This window comes from Bubalus kerabau, chromosome 6, assembly GCF_029407905.1.
Source record: "Bubalus kerabau isolate K-KA32 ecotype Philippines breed swamp buffalo chromosome 6, PCC_UOA_SB_1v2, whole genome shotgun sequence".
NCBI classification, from domain to species: domain Eukaryota; kingdom Metazoa; phylum Chordata; class Mammalia; order Artiodactyla; family Bovidae; genus Bubalus; species Bubalus kerabau.
The window spans coordinates 104293691-104307544 of record NC_073629.1 but is presented as its reverse complement, the minus strand read 5'-3'; the positions used below and the strand labels follow the sequence as shown (position 1 = coordinate 104307544).

Below are 13854 nucleotides of genomic sequence, written 5' to 3'. Positions count from 1 at the left end.
ACCAGATGATGGGAGAAGGGTGAGGAGGAGCACAAGAAGACTTTTAGCTATAAGTCATGGGGAAGATGTGTGGGGGCACTGAAATTCAGATCTGGATCCTTTTTTTTCTCTAATGTATCAGATGATAATTAACATTTTATATATCATCCACAAAAGCTGTTGATGTGAAAAGAATGAAACTCTGGAATCTGGAAGACTTATCAAGAAAAGATAAAAATAATCAAAATATAGTTTGGCTGTTAAAAAAGCAAAACTGATCATGATTATGTAGACTAACTTCAGTTCAATAACAATTATGCTTATCCCCATAATCTGGGTCACATTAACTTAGTTAAAAGTTATTAATATATTTGATTATACCAGCAAGTCTTATTCACAATTGTTTAGTCTCTTAGTCATGTCCAACTTTTTGCAACCCCATAGACTGTAGCACACCAGGCTTCCCTGTCCTTCACCATGTCCTGGAGCTTGCTTAAACTCATGTCCATTGAGTTGGTGATGCCATCCAACCATCTCATCCTCTGTGGTCCCCTTCTTTCCTGCCTTCAGTCTTTCCCAGCATCAGGGTCTTTTCTAACCAGTCAGCTCTTCTCATCAGGTGGCCGAAGTATTGGAGCTACAGCTTCAGCATCAGTCCTTCCAGTGAATATTCAGGATTGATTTCCTTTAGGACTGACTGGTTTGATCTTCTTGTAGTCCAAGGACTCTCAAGAGTCTTCTCCAACACCACAGTTCAGAAGCATCAATTTTTTGACGCTCATTCTTTATGGTCCAACTCTCACATTCATACATGATTACTGGAAAAACTATAGCTTTGACTATATGGACCTTTGTTGGCAAAGTAGTGTCTCTTCTTTTCAATACGCTATCTAGGTTTGTCATAGTTTTTCTTCCAAGGAGCAAGTGTCTTTTAATTTCATAGCTGTTGTCACCGTCCACAGTGATTTTGGAGCCCATGAAAATAAAGTCTGTCACTGTTTCCATTGTTTCTCTGTCTATTTGCCATGAAGTGATGGGACCGGATGCCATGATCTTAGTTTTTTGAATGTTGAGTTTTAAGCTAGCTTTTTCTCCTCTTTCACCTTCATCAAGAGGCTCTTTAGTTCCTCTTTACTTTGTCTGCCATAAAGGTGGTATCATCTGCATATCTATTATTCGTATTTCTCCTGTCAATCTTGATTCTAGCTTACGCTTTATCCAGCCCAGCATTTCACATGATGTACTCTAATATAACTTAAATAAGCAGGGTAAGAATATACAGCCTTGATGTACTCCTTTCCCAATTTGGAACCTATCCATTGTTCCATGTCCAGTTCTAACTGTTGCTTCTTGACCTGCATACAGGTTTCTCAGAAGCAGGTAAGATGATCTGGTATTCCCATCTCTTTAAGAATTTTCCACAGTTTGTTTTGATCCATACAGCCAAAGTCTTTAGCATAGTCAATGAAGCAGGAGTAGATGTTTACCTGGAATTCTCTTGCTTTTTCTATGATTCAGCGGATGTTGGGACTTTGATCTCTGTTTTTTCTGCCTTTTCTAAATCCAGCTTGAACATCTGGAAGTTCTTGGTTCACGTATTGTTGAAGCCTAGCTTGAAGAATTTTGAGCATTACTTTGCTAGCATGTGAGATGAGTACAGTTGTGCAGTAGTTTGAGCATTGTTTGGCACTGCCTTTCTTTGGGTTTGGAATGAAAACTGACTTTTTCCAGTCCGTAGCCACTGCTGAGTTTTCCAAATTTGCTGGCATATTGAATGCAGCACTTTCACAGCATCATTTTTTAGGATTTGAGATAGCTTACCTGGAATTCCATCACCTCCTCGGCCTTTGTTCATAGTGATGCTTTAGTGATTCTCATAACACATATATCATTCCATCAATCAGCAGACATTTATCTCTTCCACACCATGTAGTGCAAGCTGTTATGTAGCATGACTACTTTCAAGTTAAAAAAATTAAAGACAGTATCAATGGCAGGCTTAGATCAAGTTTTAGAAGCAAGCTAAATGACTTAGAAGTCAACAGAAGTTATAAGACACTTTCTAGGAGCAAAATAATTCCTTGATAGTAGAGAATTAATGGCTTTCTAGCTCCCAGAGGCATCCTTTTATTTCTAAATACTTAATAGACAAAAACTACTTTGGGATTTATAACATTGCGAGGGGCCTTGGGGAGATTTTCAGATTATTAAATTACAAACTTCAGAACTGGGTGGGCAGAAAGCTTGTATTTTTTTAACACATGCTTTTCTTATTTTAGAGGATATAATAGAACTCTTCAAAGCTTTAATTTTTTGTACTTCAGCTATTTCATGTACGTGCACATTATAACTTGATAACATAACCGTTAATTAATAGGGAAACTAAGCTATACTTTGTAAGGAATCTAACTCTAGGCATATAAACATAACAGATTTCTTGCATGCTCAGTTGTATGTTTGTACATACATACATATGCTTATGTCTTTTATCAAGGGAAAATTTCAGTTAGAAGATTTGCTTCACCATCCTGAGAAAGAAGGAATTGAACCGCTTGCCTTAACAAAAGAACAAGTCTTGTTTTGTCTGGTGCTTGTTACAGCAAAGACAGGCTGATGACTGCTTCCAGAAATCTAGAAGAGCTGTCAGTGAAGCACATGGAAGAAATTAAAGACGTAAGAACTAATATCATAATTTTGAGAGAGCCATGGTTTTGGGACGTCCCTGGTGGTTCAGTGATGAACACTCTGTTGCTCCACTGTAGGAGGCAAGGGTTCTGTCCCTGGTTGGGGAAGTTCCATGCAATGTGGCCAAAAAGGAAAAAAGAAACTGTGGTTTTGTTCATCATCCTTCCATTATGTTAACATATTAAGAAGTGATATTTGAATATCACTGTGTAGTTTGCAAAGCATTCATGTGTACACTTTTTTTTTCATGAAATATATCAGCAATCTGTATTAGTTTCCAATGTAATACCTGTACAGGACATTGCCCAGAGAGGACTAGTTGAATATCCAAATAGGTCTGCTGAAGGTGGCTTTCATTATCTTAGGAAATTCATCCTTATCTCAATAACCAACCCTCTAGCTGACTCTCTGGCTAGTAGGCTTAGAGACCTGACTAGTCAGCCTAGAGGGAATGGATCTGCTTCTCAAAGGTGGCCTTGTATTGACCAAACTCACAGAAAAGTTTGTAGAAAAATCGAACCAGTTTTTTAAATAGAAGTAAGAAATATAACTACCAAAGGAACCAGACTCATATATTGTGTGGCTGATGCATTTTTCCTCTATAGACACACTACATAGGAAGCCAAATTTTAATCAAATGTTTACTTGCTGAACAAATGAAATGATTCTGATTTTTTAGAGCACCAGCTTAGATAACCATATTTCTACAATGAGACTATCATCATCAGTTCAGTTCAGTTCAGTCACTCAGTTGTGTCCGACTCTTTGCGACCCCATGAATTGCAGCATGCCAGGCCTCCCTGTCCATCACCAACTCCCGCAGTTCACCCAAACTCATGTCTGTCAAGTCGGTGCCGTCCAGCCATCTCATCCTCTGTCGTCCCCTTCTCCTCCTGCCCCCAATCCCTCCAAGCATCAGAGTCTTTTCCAATGAGTCAACTCTTCGCATGAGGTGGCCAAAGTACTGGAGTTTCATCTTCAGTATCAGTCCTTCTAAAGAACACCCAGGACTGAACTCCTTTACAATGGACTGGTTGGATCTCCTTGCAGTCCAAGGGACTCTCAAGAGTCTTCTCCAACACCACAGTTCAAAAGCATCAATTCTTCGGTGCTCAGCTTTCTTCACAGCCCAACTCTCCCATTCATACATGACCACTGGAAAAACCATAGCCTTGACTAGACGGACCTTTGTTGGCAAAGTAACGTCTCTGCTTTTGAATATGCTATCTAGGTTGGTCATAACTTTCCTTCCAAGGGGTAAGCATCTTTTAATTTCATGGCTGGAATCACCATCTGCAGTGATTTTGGAGCCCCAAAAAATAAAGTCTGACACTATTTCCACTGTTTCCCCATCTATCATACCTGCCCTTATTTCTGGACCTGTTATATCCTAGAACCTCAGTACCAAGCCAGTAGAGGAGCATATAATGACACCTTTTGACACTTTAATCACTCTTTTTGATGTGTCCAGTACTGATAAACCTACATTCCTACATATAAGATACTTTATTTTTTTTACTCCAGATACTTACATTTCCTTTAATTAAGTTGTTTCCAACTTCTCAAAATATAAAGTAAAAACTCCAGTATAAGAACAAAATTGTATTTCTCTTCCTGGAAATACAAAGGTAATAAAAAATAAGTAAAACAACTATATTTAATGCTTTGCTGATCCAACATTTTCTTGCCTTGAAGGAATGGCTATTTACAGTGTATCTTTAAGTATTAAGTTCAATAGCAGTTAAACATCACTGTGATTTGATTAACAAGGGACATTTCATTGCTTGCCTAATGTTTGGCTTTATATCCCGTTTGCTACCTAGACAGACATCTTTAGTTTTATAAAGTGCCATTTAGCTGTTTGATATTTCTTGAAAACCGCACAAAAGAAAGAAAGGGAAAAAGAAAAAACTTTACTAAAGCAAATGAGCCACCTCAAGAAGCATTTTTGACAAAGTCCTTGAGTGTACAACCAGCCTCTTCTGTTTGCCCAGTTAAGCTACTTTCTTTAAATGAGCTAATAAATTCTCTCAGGTCACTTGCAGATCACTCTATTGTGTTCTGACAGCTCAGCTCAGCTAACCTGTTGATTTTTAAAGTTAACTCTTAGAGGGCAGTCTGATTCCCAAACTCTTAAAGAAGAGTGCCATTAGCATAGTAGACCATAAACTTTAACATTAGGCAGATGAGGGTGAAAAATTGCCTCTGGCACTGCCTCTGTTGTGTTACCTTGAGCAAGTTACTTTTTTGAGCGTAAAATTTCTCATCTGTAGTTTGGAGCTGATAATAGCTCCTTAAAAAGGATTTGTGAGGTTTATACACAATGTGTATCAAACATTTCACATATGTTCTTGGCACCCACCAAGTATTTGATAAGATTGTTATTACTAGAAATAGATAGTATTGTTCCTGCCATTTTAAAGAGAAGGAAACTGAATCTTACCAGGAAGTGATAAAGTTGGGCTGCAGTTCTGTGTTCTTTCTACTGTACCACTCAGCTTTTTGTTCATATTCTGAGTAGTTGTCCCCAGAAGGCTTCAACACAATTCAGCAAAATGCAGTTACTTTGGTAGTCTGCTTCTCAGCAATTTGGCCTAGTAGGAGTGTGAAGTCTGGCTCCTGCCTTTCTGTCTTGCTTGACAATGCAACTCCCTCAGCCTCTCTCAGCCTCCTTGCTCACCTATAAAGGAGAAGATAACAGTGTCATAGGATTGTGGTAAAAACTCGGTATTTGATGTCTTTAACAGAGCACCTGGAGCATGTAGTTTGCTTTCAATCTATTATTATTAGCCACACAGAAGTACCTTTTGTGAAGCTGCCCTATTAATCAGAAACTATTTTTAAAGAATACCCAATGGTTTATTTTAATAAAGCTCCTATTAACATTTCATCATTTTTTAACCCAATTTTAATTTAAATTAATAGTTAATTAAAATAAGCAATTATTATGAATGAAAAAAATTTCAGACATCATAATCATGAGTTTTGCTTACGAGTATAAATAATTATTGTGTAGCTATTTCTCTGTTCCTGAGTATCATGACAGTATTTCCTAAACCATAGATAAGGAGACTTGATTTGAAACCTGAGTTGTTCATGGAAAAAAAATCAGAAATTGTGATTTTCCCAGAAATTTGTAGTGATGTGTCATCCTATCTGTGGGGAAACAGCGTCTGATAACGTGACAACAGGAAGTTTAGGGAGAGACATCAAATACTGAGGCCACGCTTAAGCAAAGTTGAGTTTTCTTTTATTTCTCAGATTATAAACATTGATAGTATGGTGATCTCTTAATGACTCTTTCACTTAATAGTCTGGTAAGAAAATGTATTATTTTCTTCTTAGGTGGAAAACTATGCAAACCATGTCTGTGACTTACCAGAGGAAAAAGAAGCATTTTCTCATAGTTATGAAAAGGAAAACAAACAGCCTAGACATGAGTTTAAAGAGCTCCAACTCAAACCAGGTAATTTTTCCTTTGTAAAAAATGTAAATTTTTTCTCTAATTCTAAAAAGTAGAGTTTGACAATTGTAGAAAATTTGGGAAATGTATAAAAACAGAAGGAAGGAAAAAAATTACTACATACCCTCCACCTCAAGAAAAGTATTTGTAATATTTTAGGTTGATTTTCTGCCTGTCTTTTTAAGTTATGTATTCTGAAATATTCTGAAATGTGTGTGAGAGAGTGCAGAATGCTTATTTTCTTTAATATCAGTTACAGCACTTACCGCACTAGCTCATCATTACCTGTGTCAGCTCTTCCGGGGCAGAGGTCATGTCCTAGTCTCCCTGGTTTCTGTGTTCTCAACGGCTCCAGCCTTGTAAAGTACCTAGAATGTTAAGGGCTCAGGAAATGTTTATTAAGTACTCCAAAGCTACAAAGGAAGATACAGACAGGACCCCTTTAAAATATTGTATTTTTTTTAACTCCATAAATTAGCTTTTATTATGATAGTCAGTGTTTATTTAAATTTCATTTTAGTTCAGTCACTAAGTCGTGTCCGATTCTTTGTGACCCCATGGACTGCAGCACGCCATGGGGTCATTTTACGCCAGTAAATATTTATATTTACCACACATTTATTATTTTCTTTGATTAGCATTTTTCTTTCATTTCAGATATCCTATTTGGAATCATTTCCCATTTTTTCATTTTAGAACTTTCTTTCACAAGGGTCTGTGATGGACAGTTTTCTGTATTTTAAATCTCAGGTGCAGAGTGAATTGAGCTAATCATAAGATGTAATTCATTTGTGCTTCACTCTAGTTTCAATTTTTCCCCCCTTTTTTGTTTTCCACTGGATAACTGAGTTTTCTTCTGCTGGCCCAAAAGCTTGCATTCTAGTTGTGTTCATATTCTGATTGCATTTTAGGAATTTTAAATTTTTCCTGGCGTTTTTAGTTTTTCTCAGCTTCAAGGTCGTTAAGGGCTCTAATCTGCCTTGCTATAAGAAGCAAAAGCTCCTCTGTGGCCTGTTACTAGCATAAATTAATTAGCTCATGAAGGATTGGGAAATAGGGGAGTAGTATCACTACAATGGGAGTGATATGTGGAAGTTCATGTATCATTTTCCCCAGCATATGAATGATTTGTATTCCCCAGCATATTAATCATTTGGGTTCACCAACAAGCCACGGAGTTTATACCTAAAGCCTATTCATCCCACTTTCCTCTTCTGGGCTCTTTGGCCACATATTTTGCCTTGAAAGTGCTTATTGCAAAGATATTCCTAATCCTTTGCATTTTGCCTTTATTTTACCCTGCAGGTTCAGCTCCTTCTTTATGTCATCTTTACAGCAAACCTGATTTTTAAAAAGAAAACAGAGTCCTATATTTGCTCTGTATATGTGTATGTGTGCTCAGTCGTAGTCTGACTCTTTGCAATTCCACAGACTGCAGCTGCCAGGCTCCTCCATCCATGAAATTTTCCAGGCAAGAATACTAAAGTGGGAAGCCATTTCCTACTCTAGGGGATCTTCCCGACCCAGGGGTAGAACCCCATGACTCCTGCATTGGCAGGCGGATTCTTTACCACTAGTGCCACCTGGGAATTCCCTATACTTGCTGTGTGGTTCAGTTGTTCAGTCATGTCCAACTCTTTACTACCCCATGGACTGCAGCCCACCAGACTTCCCTGTCCTTCACTTTCTCCTGGAGTTTGCCCAGACTCATAGCCACTGAGTCAATGATGCCATCCAACCATTTCATCCTCTGTCACCCTCTTCTCCTCCTGCCCTCAATCTTTCCTAGCATCAGGGTCTTTTCCATTGAATTGACTCTTCACATCAAGTGGCTAAAGCACTGGAACTTCAGCTTCAGCATCAGTCCTTCCAATGAATATTCAGGATTGATTTCCTTTAGGATTAACTGGTTTGATCTCCTTGCTGTCCAAGGGACTCTCAAGAGTCTTCTCTGGAACCACAGTTCAAAAAAATCAGTTCTTTGGCTCTCAGCCTTGTTTATGGTCCAACTTTCACATCTGTACATGGCTACTGGAAAAACCATAGCTTTGGCTATGCCTTTGTTGACAAACTGATGTGTCTGCTTTTTAATATGCTGTCTAGATTTGTCATAGTTTTTCTTCCAAGGAGCAAGTGTCTTTTAATTTCATGGCTACAGTCACCGTCTGCAGTGATTTTGGAGCCCAGAAAAATAAAGTCTGCCACTGTTTCCATTGTTTCCCCATCAATCTGCTATGAAGTGATGGGACCAGGTGCCATGATCTTAGTATTTTGAATATTGAGTTTTAAGCCAGCTTTTCCACTCTCCTCTTTCACCTTCATCAAGAGGCTCTTTAGTTCCTCTTCACTTTTGCCATTAGGGTGGTATCATCTGCATATGTGAGATTATTGATATTTCTCCTGACAATCTTGATTCCAGCTTGTGCTTCATCCAGCCCAGCATTTCACATTAGGTACTCTGCATATAAGTTAAAAAAGCAGGGTGCCAATATACATCTTTGACGTGCTCTTTTCCCAATTTGGAACCAGTCCATTGTTCTATGTCCAGTTCTAACTGTTGCTTCTTGACCTGCATACAGGTTTTTCAGAGACAGGTAAGGTGGTTTGGTATTCTCATCTGTTTAAGAATTTTCCACAGTTTGTTGTGATCCACACAGTCAGAGGCTTTAGCATAGTCAATGAAGCAGAAGTAGATGTTTTTCTGGAATTCTCTTGCTTTTTCTATGATCCAACAGATGTTGACAATTTGGTTCCTCTGCCTTTCCTCAATCCAGATTGTATATCTGGAAGTTCTTGGTTCATGTACTGTTGAAGCCTAGCTTGAAGGATTTTGAGCATTACCTTGCTAGCATGTGAAATGAGTGCAATTGTGCGGTAGTTTGAACATTCTTTGACATTGCCTTTCTTTGGGATTGGAATGAAAACTGACCTTTTCCATTCCTATGGCCACTGCTGAGTTTTCCAAATTTGCTGGCATATTGAGTGCAGCACCCTAACAGCATCGTTTTTTAGGATTGGAAACAGCTCGTTTGGCGTTCTATCACCACTGCTGGCTTTGTTTGTAGTAGTGCTTCCTAAGGCCCCTTGACTTCAGATTCCAGAATGTCTGGCTCTAGGTGAATGATCACACCATCGTGGTTATTTGGGTCATTAAGACCTTTTTGTATAGTTCTTTTGTGTATTCTTGCCACCTCCTCTTAATATCTTCTGTTTCTGTTAGGTCCATACCATTTCTGTCCTTTATTGTACCTATCTTTGCATGAAATGTTCCCTAGGTATCTCTAATTTTCTTGAAGAGGTCTCTTCCATTCTATTTTCCTCTATTTCTTTACATTGTTTACTTATATTTGCTATAGTATTCCCTTAATTTTTTTAGGAATTTGACACATCTCTTTAATGAACCAATATAATTAGGATTCTCAGTGTTTTTTATAGCATTAATTATGTAATGATAAAGGTTTTGAGTGCTCCAAGCCAACATTTTTCCATAAGCTACATTATTTTTAGTGAGAATTTTTGTGAAATACAGATCCACTTGTTTATTTTAGGAACACATATGTCAATCACATCAGAAATGCATCTGTAGTTAAAGGATGTCTTTTGAAGGTGGAGCAAACATGATTTGATAATGGGTTTTTTGGAGCCCTATACCAAGGTCTTCCCTTGGGGTTTCCCTTGTAGCTCAGTTGGTAAAGAATCTGCCTGCAATGCAGGAGACCTGGGTTCGATCCCTGGGTTGGGAAGATCCCTTGGAGAAGGAAATGGCAACCCTCTCCAGTATTCTTGCCAGGAGAATCCCCATGAACAGAGAAGCCTGACAGGCAACTAAGCACAGCACAGCACATACCAAGGTCACAGATTTCATGTTAGGTGGGAGAAAAAGAGAGAAATTACTGGTGACCCCAAGCTCTTTGGCCTGAGCAGTTGCAATACTAGAGATCCTAACTACTCAGATGGGGTAGATGTGGGTGGTCCTATTTAGGGAAGACGGTAAAGAGTTTGCTCTTGGACATCTGCATTTGGATGTGAATATTAAACATCTGAGTGGAAAGGTCAAACAGGCAATTTTGTTTATGTCTGGAATGCATTGTGAACTAGAGATGTAAATTTGGGAGTCATCAGGTATAGCAAATACTTAAAGCCTTAGGATGGTAGGAGATACCCTAGGGAGTAAAAAGAAGTTTCAGAGCTGGGCCCTGGTGTGTTCCAGTGTTTAGAGGTTAGAAAGGTAAGAAGTCAGCAAAGGAGTCTGAGAAGGAATGGCATGAAAGCTAAGAGGAAACTAGCAGAGTGTGGTGCCCAAGGAGAGAAATGAGGAGGGTGTTTTCAGAAAAGGAAATGAGCAATTGGGCCAAATACCATTAATAGGATATATGGAATGAGGACAGGAGATTGACCATTGGATCTGGTCACATGGAGCTCATTGTGATTTTGAGGAGAGCTGTTTCTGTGGAGCAGTGGATACAAAAGCCAATGAGTGAATTCAGGAAAGAATGCTAGGAGAGGGAGGGGACATGGCTATGGTCGATCCTTTCTTGAAGTTGTGCAGCAAAGAGGAATGAAGAAATGGTGGAGGAGCTGGAGGGCGACATGAGTGTGAAGCAAAGTTTTTGTGGTTTTCATCTCCTTGTTTTTTTTTTTTTTTTAACTTTTTGTTTTTTAATTTTTTGGCCATGCTGTGTGCAGCATGCAGGATCTCCATCTCCCACCCAAGGATCGAACCCATGCCCCCTGCATGGAAGCATGGAGTCCTAACCACTGGACCATTAGGGAAGTCCCTATCACTGCTGTTTTTAATGGGAGATGTTATACCATGTCTCTAAGGTGAAAGCTCCATGAGACAGCAGAGATAAGAGTCAACCTCAGGAGCTTTTTTTTTGAGAGGAGAAGGAATGAGATCCAGTGCACAAGGGGAGGGGCTGGCCTTAGGAACAAGGGTGGCTTGTTTAATCTCACAAGAAGGAAGAGTACCAGAGAGCTAGCAGCTTTGGTAAGGGGAGCTCGTGGAAGTTCTTTTCGGAGTACTTCTCTTTTCTCAGTGAAATAAGAAGTCAGTTATTCAGCTGAGAGTGAGGATAGGAAGGAGGTATTAGAGATTTGATGAGAGAGAAAGATGAAATAATTGTCTAGGTCTCTAAAAAATGAGAGAGAAAGACAAGCAGGGGGATGCAGGAGGACTGCTGAGCAGCCGTAGGGGCCCAGTCGAGGTTGGTTGATAGTCGTTAGTCTGAAATGAAACCAATCAGCACTGTCTGTGCAGTTTTTTTCACCTACATTCAGCTTCTGGAGTGCACTGGTGAAGTACTGGCTTTGAACAGGTTGAAGTTTTGTCACCAAGTATAATGGAAGGAAAGGAAGCAAGAGAATTGTGAATGTTTTCAGGGGAGTGATTGTAATGATGGGTTGTAGAATCTAAAGCTGGATAAGAAAGGAAATGAGAATAGGGATGGAATAAGGAATGCTGAAAAGTCTTTATATATAGTCAATGGATGCTAGTTTCCAGTATGGTCAAAAATTGTTGAAATTGAGCTGCTAGTACAAAGGGTTGGGAGGGATGATTGGAGAATAGGATGTTTGAAACTGAGGCTATGGAAACTACACAGGCTAATGTCAGGGTCTAGGGGATTACTACGGAGTAGGTGACTGAGATGGGATAGAGGACTAGATTTTTGGAAGTTAACTGGTAAAGGAACTGAAAGGACAGGCTCCTGGAATATAATCATTTACCTGAAAATTGAAATCATCAAAAATTTTGGCAGGATTAGCTGAGTGAGTATGGACAAGTTTCTTAGTGCCTGAGCCCTCATCTCTTAAAAGTGATAATATGACTCCTACCTCACTGGATTAAATAAGATAAATTTATCTCAAATGCTTAGTATAATACCTGCCACGTTAGCAAACACTAACTGAAACAACAGTACACTTTAAAAGTTCAGTTCAGTTCAGTCGCTCAGTCGTGTCTGACTCTGCAACCCCATGAACCACAGCACGCCAGGCCTCCCTGTCCCTCACCAACTCCCTCAGTTCACCCAAACCCATGTCCATTGAGTCAGTGATGCCATCCAACCATCTCATCCTCTGTTGTCCCCTTCTCCTCCTGCCCTTAATTTTTCCCAGCATCAGGGTCTTTTCCAATGATTCAGCTCTTTGTATCATGTGGCCAAAGTATTGGAGTTTCAGCTTCAACATCAGTCCTTCCAATGAACACCCAGGACTGATCTCCTTTAGGATGATGCAAGGACAATTTTAAACTTACACAGGTAGTAAGAATATCTAGAATACCAACTTAGACAGCATTTTAAAAGGCAGAGACATTAGTAGTCATGTATGGATGTGAGAAAGCTATAAAGAAAGCTGAGTGCTGAAGAATTGATGCTTTTGAATTGTGGTAGAGTCCCTTGTACTGCAAGGAGATCCAACCAGTCAATCCTAAAGGAAATCAGTCCTGAATATTCATTGGAAGGACTGATGTTGAAGCTGAAACTCCAACACTTTGGCTACCTGATGCGAAGAACTGATTCACTGAAAAAGACCCTGATTCTGGGAAAGATTGAAGGCAAGAGGAGAAGGGGACAACAGAGGATGAGATGGTTGGATGTTATCACCGACTCAATGGACATGAGTTTGAGCAAGCTCTGGGAGTTGGTGATGGACAGGGAAGCCTGGCCTGCTGCAGTCCATGGGGTTGCAAAGAGTCTGAAACAACTGAGTGACTGAACTGAATTGAAAAATATCTACTGCTTTTGAGAACCTTTTCCCACTACTTTTTAGTTATTTGCCTGCATTTTTTGTAACAGTATTGTTTCTGTTATTTCTTTCTAATAGAAATGCAAACAAAGGAGGTTGAAATGTATCAAGAAGGCTTGTCTACAGTGGCTCTGAGCAGCCCCTGTGAACAGATCACACACTTAATCATGGAAAGAAGTATACTCTTGAGGAAATTGGAACTTGGGAACCCCAAGCCAGAACCACAAAGATGTCTGAGCCATAACCTTCAGAAAGACTTTCCCCAGGTATTCCAAAATTGACTACAGAATTGAATAAGAAGCAGGCCAGTTGAAAAAGTATGTGTTTATTTAACCTTTCATACATTAAAATATCAGGAAGCCAATTTTGATAGTACTTAAGAATATAGACTTTAGGTTTGAATGGACCTGCTCTGCCCCTTGTGAGCAGTATTTCCTTGAATAAATTACTTAATTTTTGTGAGCCTCCATGTCAGAGTCTGTAAAATCTGGAAGCAACTCACCTACTCCACAAGATGATCATGAAAATGAAATGAAATTGCTTAATATATGTATAGCTCTAGAATGAAACCCGACATGTTAATTAGCATTATTATTGTTGAGAACCAACTGTGTGCCAGGCTTTGTGTTAGTAAATGTAGGAACAAAGTCAAATTAAACATCATCTGGACTTGCAAGGAAAGAAAAATGAAATAAATAAATGAAGCTAATGAAGGAAAGAAATAAACTAGTGGTTATAATTCAGTGTGGAAAGTTCTTTAGTAAAGTGAGGCACAGAAGGCTAGGAGAACCTTCAGGAGAGGCTCAGTCAGGATGGATAGAAAAGGCTTCCAAAAGAGGTGGTATTGAGTAGCATTTTGAAAGCTGAGTAGGTGTGAGCTGGATAAAGAAGAAGGGAAAGGCATTTCTGGCAGAGGAGACAGTGTATAACACACACTGGTTCATGTGAGGCAATGCTGAGAAACGCACCCGGAGATATTT

General features: G+C 39.2%; 1 protein-coding gene across 3 annotated transcripts in view; it reads left to right on the top strand.

Moving 5' to 3' along the window:
* CCDC30 (coiled-coil domain containing 30) overlaps positions 1–13854 on the top strand; it is a 140720-nt gene that overhangs the window by 9996 nt on the left and 116870 nt on the right. For all 3 annotated transcript variants that reach the window (XM_055586181.1, XM_055586179.1, XM_055586180.1), the window contains exons 2-4: positions 2474–2652; positions 6010–6130; positions 12953–13140. In XM_055586181.1, coding sequence (XP_055442156.1) covers positions 2593–2652; positions 6010–6130; positions 12953–13140 — 369 coding nt within the window. In that variant the 5' untranslated portion in view covers positions 2474–2592. The remainder of the gene's footprint in view (positions 1–2473; positions 2653–6009; positions 6131–12952; positions 13141–13854) is intronic.